Source organism: Homarus americanus, unplaced genomic scaffold, assembly GCF_018991925.1.
Source record: "Homarus americanus isolate GMGI-L3 unplaced genomic scaffold, GMGI_Hamer_2.0 scaffold51859, whole genome shotgun sequence".
NCBI lineage: Eukaryota > Metazoa > Arthropoda > Malacostraca > Decapoda > Nephropidae > Homarus > Homarus americanus.
Window position 1 is genome coordinate 10,711,384 of NW_024711292.1, and position 26,284 is coordinate 10,737,667.

The 26,284-nt window shown below is 40.9% G+C and overlaps 1 protein-coding gene across 1 annotated transcript; it reads right to left on the reverse strand.

The window, feature by feature from the left end:
* On the reverse strand, positions 1 to 25,900 carry LOC121866655 (protein O-linked-mannose beta-1,2-N-acetylglucosaminyltransferase 1-like). The gene is made up of 13 exons (XM_042366395.1): positions 25,587 to 25,900; positions 25,117 to 25,280; positions 24,285 to 24,491; positions 18,429 to 18,651; positions 12,329 to 12,456; positions 11,682 to 11,895; positions 11,350 to 11,473; positions 10,408 to 10,606; positions 10,084 to 10,268; positions 4,357 to 4,463; positions 3,653 to 3,730; positions 2,665 to 2,773; positions 1 to 1,876 (listed from the first exon to the last, which is right to left on the reverse strand). The coding sequence occupies exons 1-11, from the start codon at positions 25,711 to 25,713 to the stop codon at positions 3,690 to 3,692; spliced, it is 1,719 nt and encodes a 572-aa protein (XP_042222329.1). The 5' UTR covers positions 25,714 to 25,900; the 3' UTR covers positions 1 to 1,876; positions 2,665 to 2,773; positions 3,653 to 3,689.
* Between the last annotated feature and the right edge of the window lie 384 nt (positions 25,901 to 26,284).

Genomic DNA, 26,284 nt, shown 5'->3' on the forward strand with positions numbered 1-26,284 from the left:
TTTCATGAGATACATTTTGTTGTTCATGGGATACATCTTATTGTTCATGGGTTACATCTCGTTGTTCATGTGATACATCTTATTGTTCATGGGTTACATCTCGTTGTTCATGTGATACATCTTATTGTTCATGGGTTACATCTCGTTGTTCATGTGATACATCTTATTGTTCATGGGTTACATCTCGTTGTTCATGTGATACATCTTATTGTTCATGGGTTACATCTCGTTGTTCATGTGATACATCTTATTGTTCATGGGTTACATCTCGTTGTTCATGTGATACATCTTATTGTTCATGGGACACATCTCGTTGTTCATGTGATACATCTTATTGTTCATGGGTTACATCTGTTGTTCATGTGATACATCTTATTGTTAATGGGACACATCTCGTTGTTCATGGGCTACATGTAATTGTTCATGGGTTACATCTTACTGCAACAGGATATAGGTGGTAAGCACACAGTTCTCAGGACACTATATTACACCAAAGGAACATACAATAGCAAAAGTGATATTTCAAATAAACAGACATTCCTGAGGCGAGTAGATCACTTCTTCATCTAACATCCATACTCTGTCAGAGCTCAAGTGTATTGTTCAGTCAGCAAAAAAAAAAAAAAACCGTTCTGCACCCCTTGGTCTGATGGCCTTCGCAACGATCACTGACTGAGGCCATGTTAATTTGGTAAGGTTGGTATTTCTGGTTGTGTGATTCATTGTATAACCAGTATGATGAATTTTTTTTACATCACATATAGTTAATAAAGATAAATTAACAAGAATCACCCGCGAAAATGGGTGTTGTTCAGAATTCTTGGTCCGGTGTGTAATATTGTATAACACCATTATGGTGCAGAAAATTAATTTTGTTGACTGTACATATGGTGTAACTCACTCGGGTGTTTCACTGAGGAGGGAGGGTGTCAGGTGTTGTCAGGATCTTGTGTTAGTGTCCTAACTCAGCCCAGGCTCCCTTGACCTGACTGTTGAGAAATTTTCGCGGGTGGAAGAAGTTTTTTCAAGTGCGATTTAACACAGGCAGCGGTTAAATTTCAGTCGTCCTTTGCTTAAATTTAACAGAATGGTCAGTAGCTGTGGTCGACTTCTAAAGAACCACTGCCTCGATTTTTTTCAAAACTTTCTTAAAATGATCATTGACTGGCCCGGTAGGTACGGTGTAGGTACAGCGCACCGTTTACTAAGCCTTCGAGACACAAGCAGCCAGCATGGTCGGTATTATTCTCGACCGCATTCACTTCCCCAAATTGTAAACATAGGTACCCATTCACAGCTGGGGGAACCGGGAGTGTCCGGTAATCGAACCAACGACCCATGGGACAGGAGGCGAGCACTGTATCTAATCGACCGCTCCACTCAAAAAAAAAAAATCCTGATCCTTTTTCAGAAATTTGTCCAAACTTAGCATGCGTCATTCAATATGGCTACCTATAAAAACTATCCCAAACCACTAGTTTAATTTATAATGAAACTTCTTAGTAATGTTCCTGAATGGTTGTGTTCCAAGAGCTTGTACAACGTCACCATTCGCCTTCTAAGAAGGAAAATAAGCCCTTATGGACCTTCTGTTTACGGTGCTGGCCTTTGCCTCTGAAGCAGGTTTGAGTCTAGTCTAGAAGATTACATTTACTTAGTAGACTATCTCCACTTAGGTCGTTCATGAGCGTGTCATCCCCCTGTGGTATAATCCACAACTTGTCGATTTAGTAAGTTAAACTCCTGTTGGGGGTCCCGAGAGGGAACCCTGAGGGCGTAGTTAATCCTGAGAGGCGGTTTGAAGGAGGTACTCTCTCTGGCGAAGTCAGCGTCGTCCTGGGTCGCCTTGTAGACCATCCGTTTGTTGTTCGGTCGGCTGCGGGTGAGGGCGACTATTCAGAAAGTTTAATATTCACTGTTAAGTGCAAATACAGTGTTGCAATTTCGTATTAACTGACAAGTACTTAAATATGTTTTATGTTTCTGTTAATTACTAATTCTAGTTATTACTATCAATTATAATAATGATAATGATGAGGTAAGGTGTAAAATACAACGTTATACGTCATAACCTAACCTAACCAAGCCTAGCCTAACCTAACGTAACCTATCCTAACCTAACCTAATCTGCCCCAACCTAATTCAACCTTCCTTAGCCTAACTGCCTTAACCTAATTCAACCTTCCTTAACCTAATCCAACATTCCTTAGCCTAACCTAACCTTCCTTAACTAATCTGACGCTATTTATCCTAACTTAAACAAACATGTTGCTACTTAACTTAACATTTACTTTTCCAACCATAATCTTATCTAAGTAACCTAAGGTACTGTACGTTAACCTAGCTTAATCTGATTTAACTAGCACCTCCTTTACTTAATCAACGATACTTACCATGTTACTTAACCTAATTTAACCAAACCTACCCGAATTTAATAAAAACTCAACTGAGATAACATAATTTAACTTAGAAGAAATGGTCTAATAACCACTTTGTATGGCATTGACCAAATAAAATATCAAAAGTAACTTACCTGTAGTATTGGGGATAAACTAGATATACTAATTTCACCTGACATTAACCAAATTTAACCTGAACTAAGCTGAGATAACCTAAATGAACACAGCTTTACTCAAGGTTAAACTTGACAACTGCTTGACGCACCAGTAAGGTGAGTGGGGGCAGGCGACAAGGTACACCTGGTTGCCGTAGAAAGGGAAGGTATCATCATCCGTAGGTTCTCGTGTATGTCCCGGTCGTTGATGCCTAGACACTAGTGGAGAGGAAGTGTTATGGTTGATTGGTTGTGTGAGAGAGAGAGAGAGAGAGAGAGAGAGAGAGAGAGACTTGTTATGTGGAAAATATAGTTTGATAATTAAGAGGAAAACCATTGAAGTTACAAACATATTGAGTGCTGAGTTGATTAATTCAATCGCCTTATGTTTCGGGAATATTTATTCCATCCTCAGAGCAAAGCCTAAAGAGACAAAGTTCTCCAGTTACATGTGTTTATAAATATGATTAAAACGAAGAATTAAACATTGTTATAAAAACACAAACAATAACATCAATAAATATAAAATCGGGACAAAAACAAAGGCCTGTTTCATTGACAGAACAAGTCTTAACATGTTGTACGAGACACATTAGTGAAGACGTTCAAGTGCTAAGGTAGTTTCTGCTACTCTATGTGATCTGGTTTGCCTTGTTGAATGTATAAGATTTTAGCAATTGATAATTTACCGTTTTAATTTTGTCGTATTAAACTTTTAATATGGATGCTATTGTATGTTATTTTAAGTTTTAGATCTCATAATGATAAGATATATTGTGCATGCAGTATTTTAAGACTTGTTCTGACAATCAAACAGGCATTTATTTTTGTCCCAACTTTGTATTTATTGATGTTATTGTTTGTGTTTTTACAACAATGTTTAATTCTTCGTTTTAATCATATTTATAAACACATGTAATTGGAGAACTTGTCCCTTGAGGTTCTGCTCTGAGGATGGAATAAATAATGTTCCGAAACGTTCAGTGAATATATACGGTTTTGTCATTATTAATCTGATATTTTTTTACAGTATTTGAAAAAAGAACTGATCTTTTAGCCTTTGTTAGGTCGTGTGTGTATTTGTTTGAGGTCACTTACCACGGCGACGACTTCGTACGCTTTGTGTTTCCGGTTCTCACCAGGTTGGTAGATGTACAGCAGGTAGGTCTTGTTGGTCTGGAAAAGGAGGGGAAGGTGCTAGGTTGATTAGGTGATGCTGAGAGAGGGAGTGAGAGATGTGTGAAAATTCAGTGAATTATGAAGGGAAGAGGGAATGTGAAGTCAATGAACTGATATATATATATATATATATATATATATATATATATATATATATATATATATATATATATATATATATATGTTATATATATATATATATAATATATATATATATATATATATATATGTATATATATATATATATATATATATATATATGTATATATATATACATATATATATATATATATATGTATATTATATATATATATACATATATATATATATATATATATATATATATATATATATATATTAATATATATATATATATATATATATATATATATATATATATATATATATATATATATATATATATATATATATATATATATATATATAAGAGGCTAGTGAGGAGAATCTTATCATTTCTGGAGTTGATTTTGTTATTTATTTCATTATAAGGAAAGTTATTTAGCGTATCTAAATTATATAGCAGCATGGATCAATATATTGACGTGTTGGTGACAATAAACAAGTCTCGGTGGTGATTTACAGAAGTGGAGAGTATGACTGACCTTGTGCATGGGTAGTGGTGTGACCTGAGGGATGGTGGGTTAGGGTCACCACTTGGGCTGAACTCATCTCCTTCCGGATGTGGAACTCGTAGTTGCCCTCCTTAGCGCTGCCAACACAAACATCCTCGATATCATCACTAACCCCGCTCAGTCTCCCTAAAGTCTACTCACCTCGTTTTGATGAGTTTTACCCTAATTATTTGGATTTACTTAACAAAATCTCAGGTTGATATTTCTTGAGGTAAATTTCAGTCATAGGTCTTTCTCTGTAATTCTTTTCTATATTAGTAAGTTGGTGTTGCTGAGCTAAACATTAAGATAGTGATTCCTCCTGAGTATATTTATTGTGTTCAGGGTCAGGCTTTTTATTTGGCGAAACAAATGAAGTCCTTCATCCAGTAGTGGGTTAATACACGCTGGTGATAGTGATGACAAGGGTGGTGATAGTGTGTGATGATGCCTAGGGATGGGGTGGCAACCTGCTCTCTCGAGAGGGCAGTTCAAAAGATGTCAAATTCTTTAAACTGCTTGGGGAACATGTGAGCACGGGAATCGAGGAGACTGCAGTGGGAGCGGGTAAACAAAGTGAAAGGTTACAGAGAAATAGTGCTAGGAATGATGACAAAACTAAATTAGGCAAGGAGTTAAAACCTAAACGCGAAAAAAACAGGACTCAGAACACGACTAACTTAATTGTTTACAACACAAACAATAGAAGCATGAGAAACAAAATGGATGAAATCAGGGCGTTGGTATGTACCGAAAAAATCGATATAAGAGCATTCACCGAAATATGGTTAAAGACTCATGTGATTGTCGAATACCAAATCGCAGGTTACAAATTATTTCATCCCGATAGGCAGATTAGGAAAGGAGGCGGAGTAGCAATCTATGTCAGGGATAATCTAAAGTGTGAAATAAATTAGGAAATAAAAATTAAACTGCATACAGAAACAATTTGGATAGAACTAACCGATGGTAAGGAAAAAGTATTCATGGGAGTGATATATAGAGTTTATTTGGGATGAAATTTGCAGGACCAACTTACGGGTAACTCAGAATCAGAGGATTTTCTTGAAACAATTCAGGACTGTTACCTAAGTCAACATACTATATAGCCGAACCTACCAGGGATAATAATAAATTCGATTTAGTTCTGTGAAACAGAGAAAATCACATCAGTAATGTTGAGGCAGGGAACGAACTAGCTAACAGCGATCACAAAGAAGTATATTCAAATTAGAATTTAATTTCAGTCACAAGGAAAATTCCATTTAAGTCCCAGATTTCAGAAGGGAAAACTTTGATAGTGTGAAAAGGCAGCTGAGAGAAGGGGTATCACTTTCGGGGGTGAATTACTTGACCTCTCATGTGGTGATCTCACACAATGTACCCACAGAGGGCAACCTCACTTTATTTGGAGACATGACAACGATAACCTCACAAAATATGACGGTTGAGGATGAAATGATCACGAGATATCTGAGATTGACAAGTTCCACAACAATTTAAATAATGAGTTACTTAATGCACAAAGGCAGAACATACCATACAGAAAACTAAGATCAAATAACAATGACCTCAAATGGATAAATAAATATTTAAAGAATATTATTAGACAAAGAAAAGCTAAAGGTAGGAGATTAAATCATGGTGAAGTTTACCTCCGAGATTATTATAAGGTATTGGCCAGTAGGGTTAAGACCGAGATAAGAAAAGCAAAGAGGAATAATGAACTGAAGATAGCAAGGGAGGCGAAGTCAAACCCCAAGGATTTCTTTCAAATTTAACAAACTGAAACACGAGACAAGATTGGACCAATACAGTCAGATACCGGCGAACTAACGGATGACGATGGAGAAATGAGCACTAATCTGAATAGATTGTTTTCAACAGTTTTCACCACCGAAAATTTAAACATGATACCCGAGGCACCGACTATAAACTGAGATAGCTAAGGAAATAGATTAAGCGAGATAGTAGTGACTATAGGTAACGATGTTAGTAAGCAAATAGACAAGCTAAAGCCTAATAAGTCACCGGGTCCCAATGAGATATTTGCCAGAGTATTAAAGGAATGTATGGAAGAGCTTAGTATGCCCTTATTAAATTTGTTTTAAATATCATTAAAAACGGGTGCAGTACCAGAATCCTGGAGGATCGCGAATGTGATACCGATTTTCAAGAAGGAGATTATCCTCTAACTACCGTCCAATCAGTTTAAGACAAATTGTAGGCAAATTGCTGGAAGCATTAATTTCAAACTATTCGAAATCACCTAAAACAAGTTGATCAATGATTCCCAACATTGCTTCACAAGTTGGCGTTCATGTCTGACCAATCTATTTACATTTGTTTCTGCTGTTTTCGAATCAGTGGACGACGGGCACGATTATGATGTGGTATATCTCGACTTTAGTAAAGCCTTCAACAGAGTCCCCCACAAAAGACTAATAAGAAAAGTGGAGGCTCATGGCATTGGAGGAGATATTCTAAAATGGATTAGGGAGTGGTGACAGGACGGGAAACAGCAAGTAAGCATTAACGGCACTAAATCCGATTCGAGTAGCGTCACTAGTGGAGTACCACAAGGCTCAGTAATTGGACCATGATACTTTATTATATACATAAACGACATAGATATAGGTGTAGACAGCAACATAAGTAAATTTGTTGATGACACTAAAATATGGCGTGTAATTAAATCACACGAGGACTCCGTAAAAACTACAGGAAGATCTAAACAAATTTTTCGAATGGTCTGAAAAGTGGCAGATGAAATTTAAGTGGATAAATGTAAAGTACTTAGTCTAGGAGATATAAACAGAGAAACCAGATATCAGATGAACAACGTTGTTATAGAGAAATCCGACTGTGAGAGAGATTTAGGAGTAATGATAAGTACGAATCTTAAACCAAGTAAGCAATGTGTATTTGCTCGAAACAAGGCTAACAAAGTACTTGGGTTCATACGAAGGAGTGTTAGTTACAAGACTAGCGAGGTCATCCTAAAACTATATCTTGCGCCTGTGAGACCTCGCCGAATGGATATAGAATCCCTAGAAAGAATTCAGGGAGAATGGGCAAGATTATTCCTGGGCATTATGAACCTTGAGTACAGAGACAGGTTAAAACATTCAATATGCACTTTCTCGAGAGCCGTAGAGTGAGGGGCGATATGATCGAGGTGTATAATTGAAAGTCAGGGCCAAGCAAAGGTACTCAAAGTGTCCAACATGGAGCGAACTCGTAACAATGCTTTTAAATTAGACAAATTTAGATTTAGGCGCTAGATAGGTAAATATTGGTTTGGAAATAGAGCAGTGGATGAGCGAAGCAAGTTACCAAATATCATCATTAGCTCGAATACTCTGGATAGCTTCAAACATAGGATGGATGGATATATGAGCGATAGGGGCTGGGTGTAAATGGGACTGCCCAGTATGGGACAATCCGCTGCAGTTTCCTCAATTCTTATGTTCTTATGTAATTATGATTATGATGGTGGTGATAATGGTGGTGATGATGGTGATAATGATGGTGATGGTGGTGATGGAGGTGGTGGTGATGATAATGGTGGTGATGATGATGGTGGTGGTTTTAATGATGGTAATAATGGTGTTGATTGCGGTGCTGATTATGGTTGTGATGGTGAGGATGATGGTGATGGTAGTGAAGGTGTTAATGGTCAAGATGGCGATGGTGATGATGATGATGATGCTGGTGGTGAAGGTGATAGTGGTGGTGGTGATGATGATGGTAATGGTGGTAATATTGGTAATAATGATGATGATGATGATGATGATAATGGTGGTGTTGGTGGTGGTGGTGGTGGGGATAATGATGGTGATGATGGTGATGGTGGTGATGATGGTGGTGCTGATTATGGTTGTGATGGTGGTGATGAAGATGGTGGTGATGGTGGTGAAGGTGGGAATGGTGAAGATGGTGATGGTGATTATGATGATGGTGGTGATGATGGAGGTCATAGTTGTGATGATGATGGTGGTGATGATGGTGTTGATGATAATGGTGATGGTAATAATAATGATGGTGGTAATAATGGTGGTGATCATGATGATGACGATGGTGATAATGGTGATGATGGTGATGGTGGTGATCATGGTGGTGATCATGGTGATGGTGATGATGATGATGGTGATTGTGATGATGGTTATGATGGTGGTGATAATATGGTGATGGTGGTGCTGATGATGGTGATGGTGGTGATGATGGTGATGCGTATGGTGGTGATGGTGATGATTATGGTAGTAATGGTGGTGATTGTGGTGATGATTGTGATGGGGTGATGGTGATGATGATGGTGTGTATTAGCCCCTGTCTCATGGCAATAACAATTATATAAATTCTGGTTACTACATTTAGTTTATATAATCCAATCACCCATAAGCTGTGAGTTGTCATGTGCTGTTCACGTGAGGGGAAATTCCTCTATCAGTAAGCCGACCTTGAGAATGTAGGGTCAGCCCAGCCTCCCCTTCAGAGCTTCCCCTCACGAGCGCCAGTCTTCACTTGAGCCTCACGAGAATCGGACGGGTGACTTAACTCAGTCAAGCTGAGCCCCCGTCCTTAACTAACACTCACAGCTTACAGTGTTAATTACAGTGCATCTACTAATAAACTGTGACCAATATAGTTTTACCAATAAATGGAGAAAGATCATTTTGGGTTGTAACTTAACCCCTCAACTTATTTATATATAAACCAAGTTAAAGGGAACTCTACCCAAAGCTTATATATATGGTGATCTTGGTAACAATGGTGATGATTAAGGTGGTAATGGTGGTGATAATAATGGTGGTTTTTATTGTGGTGATTATTATGGTGGTGATAGTGATATTGGTGATGATGATTGCAGTGATGATGTTGATGACGATCACGTTGATGGTGGTGATGATAATGGTGGTGGTGGTGATGATTATGGTGACGATGGTGATGGTTGTGAAGATGATGATGATGATGGTAGTGATGGGTGTGGTGATGGTAATGGTGGTGATGATGATTATGGTGGTGGTGACATTTATGGTAATTATACTGATGATGATGAGGGTGGTGATGGTAATGGTGATGGTGATTTTGGTGGTGATGGTGTTGATGATTACGGTGGTGATGGTTATGGTGGCGATGATTATGGTGGTGATGATGGTGATGATGGTGGTGCTGATGGTGATTATGATGATCATTATGGTGATGATAGTGGTGATGGTGGTGATGATGGTGATGATATTGTTGTGGTGGTGATGGTGGTCGTGATGATGATGGTGGTGATGGTGGTGGTGATTATGGTGGTAATGATGATGTTGGTAATGATTATGACGGTGATGATGATTATGGTAGTGATAGTGATGGTGTTGATGAATATGGTGGTGATGATTATTATGACGGTGATAGTGATGGTGTTCATGATTATATTGGTGATGATTATTATGGTGATGGTGTGATGGTCGTGAAGATGGTGGTGATGATTATGTTTGTGATGAATATGATGATGATGATGATGATAGTGGTGGTGATGATGATAGTGGTGGTGATGATGATAGTGATGATGATGATGATAGTGGTGGTGATGATGATGATAGTGATGATGATGGTGATAGTGGTGGTGATGATGATAGTGATGATGATGATGATAGTGGTGGTGATGATGATGCTGGCCATATGTGTTTTTTATATGAAAAAGTCTCTCTGAATCAACGAATATCCCACCTGCCTACATCGAGTTGGACGAGGGAGAGGTTGTTGAGAGGTTGGCTCGAGAAGAGGACCTGGTCGAAGCCCGAGATGTGAGTGCCGCCGCCTCCCATGTGACGGGTCCTGGGCACCTCCGGCATTAACATGTCCTTATCCCTCATCACCTTCGCCCTCACCCACCAATCCCACACCGCGTTGGTCTGTCTCACCGTCAAGGAGAGAGTATGGCTTGTTACAGTAACTGTGAGATAGACAGACATTCACTACAGGTGCAGGAATATAATATAAGCCAATAATCTTACAAAACAAAAGGCAAAAAATCTCGTCTCATGAGTTCACCTGGTTGACGGGGACCCAGTTAGCAAGCATTTCAGCGGCCCCCTGGCGAGTGGTCATCCAGCCATAGCCAGGGATGCCGTGGGCGCGGTACAGCCTGCGGGGGTCATAGGCGGTGTGGGCGTAAGAGTTGTAGTTGAAAGCATTCACGAACATGAGGTACGGGTCTGAGGTTAACAGGGGGGCAGTCTGGTGGAAGTACCTGAGACACATGTGGAAGGTGAAAAAGAAGACAAGACTCGGCAGAGAACTGCGATAGTACGATGGAAAGTATTTGATATTGACAAAAAAGTATTTTTACATTTATAAATAACTTGTAATATTACTTATACTATAGCCGTGGATTGTTTGGCGTTAAAAAGTAATAACTGTAAAGTGCTCTTTTTTGGCATATGTAGTACATATAAAAGAGGTCTGATGGTTTGACTTGAAAAACCATCCCCAAGAACTGTTTTTATGATGATCAGATATGAGCAGATTTTCGTGGAATCACCTATAAATTCTCAGTTAGATTATGTACATTTAAAAATATAAATGGTGAAATGTTCACATTAAGGCAGCTGTACAATACAGTACTATATTATCCCCACAGAAGTATTGCTATTTTGTCTGTCTGAACAATTTCAAATCCTGGACGAAATATTTGCTTTGATATTCTTCAGTGCATCGTCGTATGTTGACATGAATGCTTGACAATATTCTAATGTTCGCAACGTGCATTTGTAAAATATCTGAAGGAATGAACCTTAATTTACTGGTCACTTTAAAATTCTGGCAATTCTCTGCACTAAAGTGTTACCAGATAATTTGACACACACAGTAGACTATCACTGCTCACAAAACCACGAACCACATCGACGATACTTTTGGTGGGATTGTACAGTTCTGTATATGTAAGCATTGTATACTAAATCAGGTATACACAATATTTATGTTGATACAAACGGAATAAAGTCAGGTGCCAGGTCGAGGTCATCCTCCAGGATAATAGCGAGATTGGCAGTGGGGTGCCCTTCGAATACTTCTCTCACGGCGAACTTGATATGCTCGTTGACTCTGGCCGACGAACCTGTGCGACACAACACTCAGCGTAAGAGGGAGATATGGAACTACACGTGGAGGGAGCATTAGGTAAAACAGCAACAATGATTCCCTGGTCAATTGAAAAAGTATGCTGGTGTCCTGGAGCCTTGTTCTAAGGACCCGGAAACATATACGATAATCGAAGGGAACAAAATGGCATCCAAGATACCAGCCACAGGTATAACAGTATTTACCAAGAGGGACTGGGTTGTCATGTTCGACCACAGGCACGTTGAGGAGGGCGCCCAGTGCTCGCGCCTCAGGGTTGTGGCCGTCGACGTAGATGGTGATGGGCGTGTTAGTGCCGCCGGGGCTGGCCCACGCCTGCCCCACCTGACGCAGGACGTGGGGCAGCCGGTGAGCTGTTACTATGGCAACAGGGATCACCTCCTGCACCGGGTACTCCACCTGATAGCAGAGTCATCGTCACACGGAGACTCAAATAAGCTATAAAGATATTGCTTGAAACAAAATCATACTTATCGACTGTCAATAATATAATTTTAAGCTGGATTCAAACCCGCTAGTTGAAGGATGATTTCCTTATATTTAAGCAAATATTTTTTCTTAGACAATTTGCAAGTTTATATTTACACTGCGGTTCGCATTTCAGCAGCAACTACAATGATTCAAATTTGGATGAAATTCTTTTTTCGATATCTTTCTATAGGCTAATAAGAGCAATGATATTATATTCCAGATACTCGTGATAGAACGTTGTTGTTGAATTTTTACATGTTCGTTCAGAGTGTTTTAAGTTCTTTTGACTGGTGGCAAAGCCGAGACCTTGCACACCATGTTGAAGCTGGAAGATGATAAACCTAAGCATAATAATATTTACGGAGTTCTTGGGTACAGGTGACCAGGGCGGGTCATCACAGCTGCAGAAGTCGCCGTAGCCATCATAAGTTTCACAGAAGGTGGCTCGCTCCCGCATCCCCGCCTCACCATACCAGCCACACTGCCGTTCTGTGGAAAGCAATGTTGACTGGTGCTTATCAGTATTTTTTTTAGCAGAACTCAGGTACTGTGTATGGTTCACAAACTGTACAACTAAACGATGTGTGAACTGCGAGCCAGTAACAGGTTGTCTAACCTATATTTCTTTGTGTGCCCTCGGACCAAATTTATCCCAACACATACTCCCTCATACTTAGGGGAATAGTCCCACCCGGGCATCGACCCACAACGGGGCCTGTGGGGCGAAAAAATAAGAGTACAAAGATATTATTAGAAATAGAAAAGAAACATTATAATAATCTACACCACGGAGATGCCGGAAAACATGCTTTTTGAAGTGAGACATTGTATGGCTATGGAAACACAGAAGAAGGCAGAGCATTCCACAGTTTGGCTATGTGAGGAGAGAAGGATGTACTATAACGGGTTATTCTAGTGTGACCGACATCCACAGAGAAACGGGCACCGCGGGCAAGACGTGTGTTACGAGCCCACGGCCTTGTCGGAGGTACACAGGATGCCAAATCCACCGAACATTGCCCGTTAAAGTACCTGTAAAAGTGAGAGAGTGAAGCAACATTGCGGCGAAGAGAAAGTGAAGAAAGATTATCAACTAAAGGAGGAGAGTCAATAAGACGAAATGCCTTTGATTCCACCCTATCTAACAGTTGGACAGAAGAAGAGCCACCCCATATATGAGAGCAGTACTCCAAGTTAGGACGAATAAATCCCTTATAAACTTGAAGCAACTGCGCAGGAGTGAAGTAGCTACGGCATCTGTACAGCATTCACAACTTTCGGAAGGCAGCTTTAGCAATGTTGTGGATGTGTGGCTTCCACGACATATTAGAGGAAATGGCGAGGCCTAGCATATCTATTCGAGAATTTGGCAGAATGATTGCGTCCTGAAAATAAATGTGATTGGTGGGAGATCATTGATAAAAAGAAGGAAGAGAGTAGGTTAAAGAACAGAACCCTGTGGGACACCACTATTGGTTGAGAAAGAGCGAGAGATCGATCCCTCGACAACAACTGCATGGATCGATTCTCAAGGAAGCTATAAATTAGAGAACAAAGTGGGGAAGAGAAACCATAAGAGGGAAGTTTAGAAAGCAAAGACTTGTGCCATACCCTGTCAAATAGTTTGGAGATGTCGAGGGCCACGACGAAAGTTTCCCCATAATCCCTAAGAGAGAATGACCAAATATGGGTGCAGTAGGAGAACAGATCACCAGTAGATCTCGCCTGACGAAAGCCATACTGGTGATCCGACAAAAGAGAAAAGCGTTGAAAAGTGACGGAGAAAATGAGAGTTTAAGATAGTTTCGAATATCTTGGAGAGGGATGAAGTAAGGGCAATGGGTTGATTAATGGAGGGTAATGCAGTGAAAGGGCCCCTCAGAATACCGAATCAGCACAAACAAATACAATAAAGTTACTTTTAGTATTTACTGTGACCTGGACTGGTGTTCCTGAGATTGGGGTTAAAGAGACGCGCAGATAATGATATGACACTTGTATTAATCATCAGCATCTTCCTTACAGCACTAAAAAAAAAAAATATTAATTGCACAGGACAATAGTTCAATTGGTTTGATCCCGCAACATATCTTACGTCACTAGGCACCAATATTATCAGAGTAGGAAAATAATGACACTGGTCCCAATGTGAGCTCACAACGACCCAATATTTACCCAAGACCCGTGCACGTCCCTGTATACACCGTGTGTCACAACAAAAATGTCATAACGGCCTGATATCATCAGAGCCCAATCAGCATGCACATACATAAGCCCAAAATTATGTGAGAACCGAGGAACCACTCATGACTTCTCAGCGGGATGGTGGGGGGCCTTCACCAACTAATTCCTTATACTTTACTTCTGAGTTCATAAGTCATGCGTGCTTCCTTCACCATACCCGTAACCGTGCTCAGCGACACTGGCTCAGAATACACCATTACAGTGAAATTACACCACGTGCATAGCACCAAAACAATCCTCAGCACCCCCACGTACAGAGTGTAAGATCAACCATTAGGGTCGTCAACTTCACACCAGGACGTGGTTAAACAAACCAAATACACCCATTGTTGAAGAGAGGTGAAGGTACTGTACAGTCAGACAAAAAAATATTCTGCACCCCTTGGTCTGATGGCCTTTGCAACGATCGCTGACTGAGGAGATGTTAATTTGGGAAGGTTAGTATTTCTGGTTGTGTGATTCATTATATAACCAGTATGATGTATTTTTTATATCACATATAGTTAATAAAGATAAATTAACAGGAATCACCCGCGTAAATGAGTGTTGTTCAGATTTCTTGGTCCGGTGTGTCAAATTGTAAAACACCATAAAGGTGCAGAATTTTTTTTTTTTTTGTTGACTGTTCATAGTACAAGAATCAGCACTGATACTCTGTAGGCATACAGTAGTATTCTACTCACTCGCACCATGGGAATTCCTGTCTCCCATAGCCCATCAATATTTCCATTCACTCATGCTGCATGCAGGGGCAGGGTTTTCTTACGTATACTGTATACGTGAGAGGGAGAGCAACAGAAGCAATCCTGCCCAGGTATGCCAGATCATTACAACCAGGTGTACTTAACTCCAGCTGGCTTTTAACTTCGCCAACAGTGTATGAATTAATTTGACAAAATACATTTCGTAGGCCTCATGGCGTCAGTTGGTCACTTAGTGTCTGACTCCCCCTCGTGGTGCACTGCTCACAAAGGCTTGATCACGCCGCATGGCATGAGAAGTACTCATGACTGCCGCCCCACTTATGTTTCCCTGTTTGTTAAATCGGTAATTTTTGTTCTAAAATTTCAGAATCTCATAATCGACCCCCCTAAAAAAGAAACACACCACTGTCCTCTTGTAATTGTATAGCCGTCCCCCACCCTCCGGCACCCCTGTTGCCTGTAGTTCAGGTTGGCTAGCCTTTTCAACAGATGACACACACACACACTTTGATAATACTATATATTTGAAAATAGCAGTTTAAAACACTGCCAACATAAATCCATGTATAAAAATAATAATAATAATAATAATTCTTACCGCATCTCATGGGACATGCGATGTGGCAATTTAGTTTAAAAAAAAATATTGACAAAGCTTGTAGTACAGTTTGCCTATTCTGAGTAATTCAGTCAGGTCTTAGCTTCGTCAGCGCCACATCCATTAGCACTCGGATAAGGACTAGTGCCAGTATATATATAGTAAACATACGAGGGTCAGTGTGTGTAGTGCACTGAGCAGACTAGGTTGTCTAGTACTTTGTCCACAGTCGCAGTCTGACCACATAAGGGGACAGACGTGTGCCCATAGGTGCTCCTTTCCTCCCGATCGTCACACGAAGGCCACCTCAGTCTCTACCTACCCTTTCGCCGCCAAGTGTTGCCAGCGATGGGGGAGTGTCGAAGTAAGCTCCCCAGAAGAGGCGTCCCCTCTCTCATGGATACAGACATTTCTGGCACAGATAGTCAGAGTGCATCCCACACCCGGCAAGAGTCAGACCTCAGTGATGGTGACAGTAACAGTAATGTTTCTATGGGAAACACTTGCCAGAGAGGCAACACCAATGCCAAGGGCAGCGAGCTTCCCCTCGCTACCCACCCCTTTGCCAACCAACCGAGTAAGATGTATCTGCACTTCCCTAAGAACTCATTGAAAACCGTCGAGGAACGGTTTAATTGGACAACAAAGTGTTGGAGACAACACGGTCTTACCATTCAATTACGAAAAAGTAAGAACCGTAACTTTATCAAGTGTCAGACACCTGAGGTCTATACGCTGAAGTGGAAGATGCTCGTCACTTTAATCCACGTATACTCAGTATACGTCAACACTACCGAGGTAAGACCCCAGAAGCAGCTGTCATAGTTAAATGGAAGGGGAGGAAGTGCCCAACCACTGTTGAGGCCCACCAAGTCCTCCCTCCACTGTATGCAGAACCCTATCACCCCGGGCCTGCTTTTTGTGTCATCTGCTCCCATTGGGGTCACACCTTCACCGCCTGTTGCCTACGTGATCGTCCCAGATGTCGCTTCTGTTCACATAACCACCACTCCTCCGTCTGTGCCCAAAAAATTAAAGACCACCTCAATGGGGGTGGTGTGGGCTATGTTGTTGACCCCAGGTGTTGTGATTGTGGTGGCTGGCACAACGCTGCCTCACGACAATGCCCCAAACGTCCGTTTGTCCCAGGAGAAAAGACTCCCCTAAGGCTGCGTCAACCTCAACCTCCCCCCCCCAAGCCTACCGAGCCACATCCCTCTGCGTACCCTCTGTCTCCAGCAACGCCTTCTTCAACAACACCTGCCCCTGCCTGGCCTCACCTGGCTGCAACACAGCAGTCCCGGCCGTCTACTAACTCAACTACTACTAGGCCTCCTCCCCGTCTCTACTCTGACGCTGTCAGGCCTTGTGCTCCCACCGTTGACCCACCCCACAACCCCCCTCCGGTTACGCGACACAGATCATATCCCTCTTACACGAATTTACCAACCGTAGTGAAAGACTCTTTGATACACTCTGTACCGCCATCTCCAACCTACACAGACTACCCCTGCCTACAGCTGCTACCCAGTCACCCCCCTCTTCTGGTTTGACACAATCTGGTAGCCCCCCTGTGTGCCCCTCATGCTCACGGCCTACTCCACCGCCTCCTGGCACCACTGCTGGCGTCCACGCTACCGAGCCTGCCCCGGTGTGCCCGGCTGCCCCCGTCCACCCATCGCTCTCTCATGGACCCGAGGACACCACCCCCGGCTCCTCGTCCCCCACCGGCATGCCGGCACCTGGGGCCCATCCACTCCAGTTCTCCACATCAATTGACCACCATGCGGACATGATAGTGGACTACGTATCTACGCCAAGAAGGACATCCCCTTCCAACCTCTCAACATCCCCCTTGAAGCCGACACTACCGACGTACACTCCATCACAATCACACTAAAAGGTATGTCCCTCAATACTGTCAATGCCTATGGCCTGGCACCTGACATTATTAGGGACCTGCCACGCTTTGCCATAAACAGATAAATTGTACCGGGAATTTTCCCCCCACACACTCATCATTCTGTCACTTTATGTAACTTGCTGACAAAACCCATGACCGTTCAGGCTTTTACGCCCTTAATGCATGAGTCATAAAGGCAAGCATGAACTCCGCATGCTTCCCAGATGGGCGCTGTAAACGCTTCTGCGCTTCACCTTGCACAGGATGTAAGGGGGTGCTCAATAAACTAGCCCCCTCGGGGGCAATCTAAAAAAAAAAATTACTTTGTCCAGAGACGACTTCTAACTATTATCAAGCAACTGTGCATCAGTGACTAACTCAAACATACTGTGATAGTCTGTGGAAACCACAGAGTTCAGTGTACGGTGATAACTCACCCCTAATCGTCTGCCATTGTACTCACGCATGTTATACCAACAGACCCGTCACAAGTGGGTGTTGAACAATTGTTTTATTGTATTCAGAATTAAGCCAAATTGGAAGGTTAATCACGTAATTGTTATTATCACTAGACGTGAATTAAATATGATGGATACTGTTTGTGTGTTTGGTACTTACAACTGACAGTGGGACATGTATTTCCAGGTATGACCGAATAAACATTATCGTGTAATACCGCAGTCTGGCCGTGAGCGGCTACAATAATAATAAACTACCTCAACGTTAAGCAAAGTAATTTATATTCTTTCAGAGAGGACAGAATAATACATGATAATTATTATTATCAGATGATAGCAAGATATAAAATATCAATGTATCCCAGAGCCTTGGTGAGACTGTTTGACATCCCTTGTTTTGAGAAAGACCTTGTTTGGAACTGTTTATGTGTCACGTTGCTAAGACTAGGTAGAGTATAGGCCTTCTGAAAATGGTGTAGATTATAAATCTTGCTATAGTAAGTTAACATTAACAGCAGGTCCATCATCTTGACATGCATGTACTAGTGAGTTACCTTGTGTGAGGGGTACCATCAGCTGGAGGAAGGTGGGGGAAGCGTCCGCTGCTTGGCTCCCAAGGCTGTGAGTGACGGTGGTGAGGACCTCGTGCAACACACCCACCCCCTTCTGCGCCACCAGGCACCACGATTCGTACTTTGCCAGACGATCGGCGAAATTTGAGCCCAGAGACTTCAGCTGCTCCACCACCTCTTGCCCCAGGAACATGGTGAACTCCGGCTATAACAACGTCAGAAGAAAGGGAGTAAGTGGAGGAGTAACATTGAATTGATGTTTATCATAAGAGAGACTTTCGTTACGTTTGTGCAATTTGTGCATTGACAAAATGATAGTCCTCATCTTGACTTTTCTCGTGTGACAATTTGTAAATAAAAGCACCCCCCCCCCCAAGAAAAAAAAATAATAGTATTAATTTCAAGTTTATTATCCTGACGTTCAAGAAGTATATTTGTTTGAATAATAAAGAAAATTATATAAATAAAGTGGCAACTCAACACAACCACAGCTGCCACAAAATTCTCCCATCAAATTTTCTTCACTATTTAAACAAATATACGAACAGTTGGAAACTTTTCATGACCTTAAAAAGCAATGAATAGTTTATTATTTAAAAAATTCTACCTTTGGTTTCTTTAATACAGTGGTTCTTAACCTGAGGGGCGCGCCCCCCTAGGGGGGGCGCAAGCTCTAGGGAAAAAGTAGGAATTTCTCTAATTATAATTTTAGTTTATATTCTCTTAAGAAGAGCGTGGGCTAATATTGAGAAGTTTATGAAAAAATGCAAAAGTATCGCCTTATAACTTCAGTTTTCTATAGGCTACTTTTTTTACTTAGGCCTTACCATTTTCTGTACTTATTGACCCCCCTCCCTATCCCTCGAAACCCATGGGGGGGGGGGGGGTTAACTCGTCCTGGACCTGTATACTGCTCGTTGGTGACTGGTGAGCCCCGTTCTCTCCCAGTCTTCTCCACACGTCCGTGGCAATAATTCCTCTTCTCTCACATTTATTCAGTTAAGTCTGTTGAGGTATGTTTTATCCCAGTTGTTATATTAAGCAGCCATAAGTTTATTGGTGACTTGTGAACATGCATGTGTTGCTCTGTTTGTTATTCGCAAGTTTTGAATTCCGTTTGTATTTTATCAGAAGTTGGTGGTGCTTAAAATCATGTGGTGGTAACAGGTGGTTATGGTAAAGTTGTATTTATGATGATATTGATTTGTTTCTTAATAATGATGTGTTTATGATAATGATGTGTTTACTATAATGTTGTGGTGTTTGTTAATATTTACTTAATAATTATGTGGTGGTGTTTATGATCATGTAGTGGTGCTTATAATCATGTTGTGATCATTGATGTTTGTTAATAATCATGTGGTGTTTATGATCATGTGATGTTTGTTAATGATATGGTGGTGTTTATGATCATGTATGATTGTAGTCACTTGTAGTGTTTACGAACTTTACGATCATATGTTTGTTATTGATCATGTGGTTGTGATTATCATGATGTTGTGGTGTTCATGAGCACGTGGTGATGTTTATCTTACCTTACACGTGCCTTATGTTTTGTTCATAGATGCAAGGGGGGCGTGGAGGGAAGGACCAATTCCTAGAGGGGGCGTGGTAGTAAAAACGTTAAGAACCACTGCTTTAATAATTATCCTGACAGTGATACAGCCGAAAACAGATCCACCAATCACAATCACCTTAACATACAGCCTTCCTTTACCAAGTATTGCCAGGTAAAATTACTAGCACAAGACCCAGGGTGGGGTCCGTGCATCTTTGGCTGACTTTACCTTACATACATTCCTTTACTTGTGTACTTATATGATACTGTCGCCAATACGTGGGAATCTTACTATAAGAGAAGTGAATCATTATATATATATATATATATATATATATATATATATATATATATATATATATATATATATATATAATATACTATAGGACTAGGCGTCTGTCTGTCTGTCTATCTGTTCTGGGCAGCCGAAACGGCACAATCGTTTTTCATTAAACTTGGTGGAAAAATCGCAAGAAATTCGTAGAGTGGAACAAACCTGGTCCCATGACGATGGTTTCTTTAGGAAGGCATTTTATTTACACTGGCAAAAGATGTCGTTGTACGCCGTCAGCCGGCCGGACGATTGCAGTTATCGTACGGCTCCCTCCTCCTCCCCCCACTTTTTCTCTTAGCCTACTTTTTTTTAATGTTGTTTGGATTAGTAAAGGAAGGAAGATGAGTAAATAGAAGAATAAAGAAGGGGAAACAAAAATAGTTAGAGATAACAGGTGGGGGGAGCTGAGTTTCATCATGCGTCTGGATGCGCAGTTTCAACATTACCAGAGCATTTTCGGACTTTACGAGGCTACAGTGTATACTTATTCCTGTGGCTGACTGTACATGGAAAAGGAGAAGAGATAAAAACATAATAACAGGAATGCATGGAGAAGATAGAATGGGAGAAGAGAAGGAGAAAAGGAGATGGGAGAGAGGGATAGTGAGAGGTGGAGGTATAGGTGGAGGTATGAATGGAGGGATGTGTTTTTTAGAGTTCCCAGAATACCATATTAAAATCACCTATTTAATAAGGAAGAAAAAGTGCCAAATATGATGAGTAGTGTAATGGAGAGACATAGAGATATATAAATAAAGATAGAGATAGAGATAGTACGGATAAAACTGGAGAGAGAGAGAAGCAGACACACAAAAGACATAATACAGACAGATTCAAGGACACATAGAAAGACAGACAGATAGACAGACTTATGAAAGACAAAGATAACAGACACATACATACAGACAGACAGACATGACTACACAGGGTGAAACTAGACAGTGAAACAGACAGGAGGTTGACAAAAATAGACAGATTCATACATGCACAAATAGACAATATGGCAACTAACATGACAGACAGACAGCTGACTGACTGGTTCACATTAGACAAACAGGCAGACACACGCCAACAACGGATAAGACAGACAGATTTGACGACACAAAGAGTACAGACGGGCTTACATTCAAACACCTCGCAGACGAACAGACAGTTGGGATGGCAATAGACAGGACGGATAGACTTGAGACAGATTAGAAGGCATTTATAAACAAGAATAACACGAAATTGACCATAACTGCGGAAAGAACATCGATGGTCGGTCAGTCATGTGAGATGGGCCTAAAACTGACTAACGTAGTTGATGACTATGATGACTTAACACAGGTGATGACCTAAGCAGATGGTGACTAATCTAACCAGAATCAAGGTCACTTCTCTTCATAATATAATTTATCTCGGAATGATCATCGGTAATTCATAATTTTTGTTTATGATTTTAACCTCTCCTTATGGCGAATATTTCTTTAACTAATTATTCTAACCTTTATTCTGTTTCTTCCTATAGTATACTAGATACTTACAGTATTCGTAAGACATTAGCTATTGGAAATGTGATTAAATGTTTTGTTATTAATCCAGTGTGAAATGTATCGGTATTGGTGGTACAATCCTAATGGTCTCTAATCCTGTTTAGGTGAGTTAAATCTGGGTTTATTGAGATTAAAGATTAGGTGTGGGGTTTATTCTACCTGTGTTAGTCTCAGGTACGACCCTTATTGTAACAATCACGTCCATGATTATAACAACCACGACCATGATTATAACAACCACTACCATTATTATAACAACCACGACAATGATTATAACCACGACCATGATTATAACAACCACGACCATGATTATAACAACCACTACCATTATTATAACAACCACGACAATGATTATAACCACGACCATGATTATAACCCGACCGCCAGTTATAACAACCACGACCATGATTATAACAACCACGACCATGATTATAACAACCACGACCATGATTGTAACAACCACGACCATGATTATAACAACCACAAACATGATTATAACAACCACGACCATGAATATAAAATCCACGATTATAATTATATCACCCAACCATGATTATAACAACCTCGACTATCATTATAACAACCAAGACCATGATTATAACATCCACGACCATTATTATAACAACCACAAGCATGAATATAATAACCCCGGCCATGGTTATAACAACCACGACCATGATTATAACAGCCACGACTATGATTATAACAAGCACCACCATGATATAATAACCACGTCCATGATTATAACAACCACGACCATGATTATAACAACCACCGGCAACCACGGCCATGATTATAACAACCACGACCATGATTATAACAACCAAGACCATGATTATAACAACCATGGCCATGATTTTAACAACCACGACCATGATTATAACAACCACCACCATGATTATAACAACCACCACCATGATTATAACAACCACCACCATGATTATAACAACCATGACCATCTTTCTAATATACTATAGGAATAGCCGTGTGTCTGTGTGTGTGTCTGTTCTGGGCAGCCGAAACTGCACAATCGTTTTTCATCAAACTTGGTGGAAAAAGCTCAAAAAAAATCGTAGAGTGGAACAAACCTGGTCCCATGTCGATGGTTTCTTTAGGAAGGCATTAATTAATTAACCATTTACGCTGGAAAACGATGTCGCTGTACGCTGTCAGTCGGACGGTGGTTGCACGATAGCCAAGCACGAGCGTTCGAACTTTCGCGCCTTGGTAAACTGTACCACCGGGCTCGCCACCGGGCACGAAGGGCCCACGATCACTTGTAATAACTATAGATACACCTGTGACCATACATAAGAACATTAGAAAATAAGAAAATAAGGAGTCTGCAATAGGCCGGTTGGCCTGTACATGGCAGCTCCTCTCGAGAGTTACTACCACTCTCTATCATCCATGAATCTATCTAGCCTCCTTTTAAAACTTTCCAGCATTCCAGCACTTTCTACAAAGTTGCTCAGATTGTTCCACTCGTCCACCACCCTATTTGTGAACCAGTTCCTTCCTATCACCCTCCTAAACCTAAACTTATCCAACTTAAATCCGTTGCTCTGAGTCCTATCCTGCTCGGATATTATAAGAACTTTATCTATATCTCCTTTATTGATTCCTTTCACCCACTTAAATACTTCTATCATATCTCCCCACACTCTTTGTCTTTCTAGGGAATGCAAGTTTAGTTTCTTTAACCTATCTTGATATGGAAGGTTTCTGAGTCCCGGAATCATTTTCGTCATTCTTCGATGCACCGACTCCAGTGAATTGATATCCATTCTATAATAAGGGCACCAGAACTGAACAACATAATCGAGATGCAGCCTGACTTGCGCAAGATGTAGTTGCAATATGACCTCCGCATTCTTATTACTGACACTTCTAAATATAAAACCTAATACTCTGTTTGCCTTATTTCGAACATTAACGCACTGTTATCTAGGCCGTAGGTCCTGGCTTACAAGTACCCCTAAGTCTCTTTCACAAGTCGACTTCTCTAGGTTGATGTTGTAAAGGCTGTATACATTGACAGTATTTGTTTTTCCAATATTAAGCACGCTGCACTTGCTGGTGTTGAATTTCATTTGCCATTTTCTGACCACTCCTGCAGTTTATTTAAATCCTCCTATAGTGCATTGGCATCCTGCCCTGAATTAATCTGCCGCCCTATTTTGGTGTCATCCGCAAACTTGCTTATGTCACTGCTGTTCCTAGTATCTAGATCGTTTATGTAGATTATGAACAAGAGTGGGCCCAGTACTGACCCCTGGGGAACCCCACAGGTTACACAGCCCATAGGTAAAGGTATCATCTTCAGGGTCACCACGAGGTATACTGTATACCACACCTGCTCGCTAAACCTAAACTCATGAATAGATTTTGTGATTCTATGTTCTGGCACTCACTGTGGCCAGCAGTAGCAGGAGGCGGCCGTCCCTGGCATCATTCAGTGCCTGGCTTAGCTGCCTGTTGTTCTCCGGCTGCCATGTCAGGTAGGTAGCGGCCCGCATAACCTGACCTGACCTCTCGTGCAGGGTCAGCAGGTGAACCCCAGCGTGAAGGCGGGCAAGATTATCAGCCCATGGCAGGGTCTTGTTGAATAGTCTGTACACCTTTGATAGAGACATAAGTATGTACATTATTAACTTGTGTATACTATATACTTGTTTACAGTACAGTACTGTATGTACACTTGTAAGAGTTTAAGTAAACATTGTATTAAATTGGATGTTGCATGCTTTGATAATTGACAGTAATGATTAGTGATGATTGTAAATGAATAATATAAGATTAAAAGTAGTTTAAAACAATAGTATTACTGTACTGATAGTATTATTGAACGAGTAGAAACTATGTGAACTTTACTGTTTTGCATCAAAATATTGACACCAGTACACCAAATGAATCGCCCTATCTGATCTGCGACTACAGCGAAGTCATATTCCGTCATCATTAAAAACGCGACAACGCGGTACTGATTTTAAACCTTCTCCTATATATTATTGTACAGGCTGTGGCAAGTAAGAAATAGCATTTTGACTTAAACATATAATGTACAGCTAGGAAATACTTTGGCCTCAGACGGGTGATAATACCCCCCCCCCCAGCTCTTGGACTACTAATATTCAATGTGGTATACTGTATTGCACTGTTCCTATGAAAACCACATTCCGTTATATGAGAAAGTAAGGAGAGCCATGATACTATAGTACAGTGAGGTAAGTGTAACCAAGTTACCTGTACACCGTCCACCCACACCGTCACTCCAGACGCTTCGAGTCTCGCCTCCAGCACCAGGTGGTCTGTACCACCCTGGAGTGGCCTCGGGACCTCCTGTGTGGTGTGTAATCTCTTGGTTAAGCGACCTCTACTCTTGACCTCTTGCTGCTGGTGTGGTTGACCTTAAAATTTTTGTGAGAGGATCAAGGAACTATAACACAGACTGATATATATATATATATATATATATATATTATATATATATATATATATATATATATATATATATATATATATATATATATATATATATATATATATATATATATATATATATATATATATATATATATATACGGAGAGAATTATATATCATCGTAGCCTTTCTGAAGGATTAGTTTACTGCCTTTAACATGATAGTGAAGTGAAGGTAAACTGTTTACAACGTAGTCAGCAGCCAGTCAGTCAGTCACTCTCTCCTTTCTCACCGTTGTTGAAGGTTTCAGCGCCAGGGTGCTGAGCCAGCGTCTCCTCCAACACTACCTGGACGCCCGTGAGGTAGACGGAGACGGAGGCGGCCAGGAGTATCACTCGTCCTAACTTCCGTGTTGACATGATGGTGTGAGCTCTTTTAAAACTGGCACTCAGGTGTCTTATTAGTATCACACCCTCAGACACTGTTGTTGTTAGTGTCACACCCTCAAACACTGTTGTTGTTAGTGTCACACCCTCAAACACTGTTGTTAGTGTCACACCCTCAAACACTGTTTCTGTTAGTGTCACACCCTCAAACACTGTTGTTGTTAGTGTCACACCCTCAAACACTGTTGTTAGTGTCACACCCTCAAACACTGTTGTTAGTGTCACACCCTCAGACACTGTTGTTGTTAGTGTCACACCCTCAAACACTGTTTCTGTTAGTGTCACACCCTCAAACACTGTTGTTGTTAGTGTCACACCCTCAAACACTGTTGTTGTTAGTGTCACACCCTCAAACACTGTTTCTGTTAGTGTCACACCCTCAAACACTGTTGTTGTTAGTGTCACACCCTCAAACACTGTTTCTGTTAGTGTCATGGCCTCATTGCAGTGCCATAAAGTTGTATCGGTTAGTTTCGGCCAAAGTCGTCATTCTTCGCCATTGCTGTAGAGGAATATCACGTTGACTACACCTATTACACAAGAC

What these genes read in the sequence shown, in the direction of transcription:
- LOC121866655 (XM_042366395.1), bottom strand. Translation starts at nt 25,713, where the DNA reads ATGTCAACACGGAAGTTAGGACGAGTGATACTCCTGGCCGCCTCCGTC. An exon ending in CACCTGTACCCAAGAACTCC is followed by an intron (nt 11,896 to 12,328) that starts GTAAATATTATT and finishes CTCTGCTATCAG; the next exon opens with GTGGAGTACCCGGTGCAGGA. An exon ending in CTGGCACCTGACTTTATTCC is followed by an intron (nt 10,607 to 11,349) that starts GTTTGTATCAAC and finishes CATGTGTCTCAG; the next exon opens with GTACTTCCACCAGACTGCCC.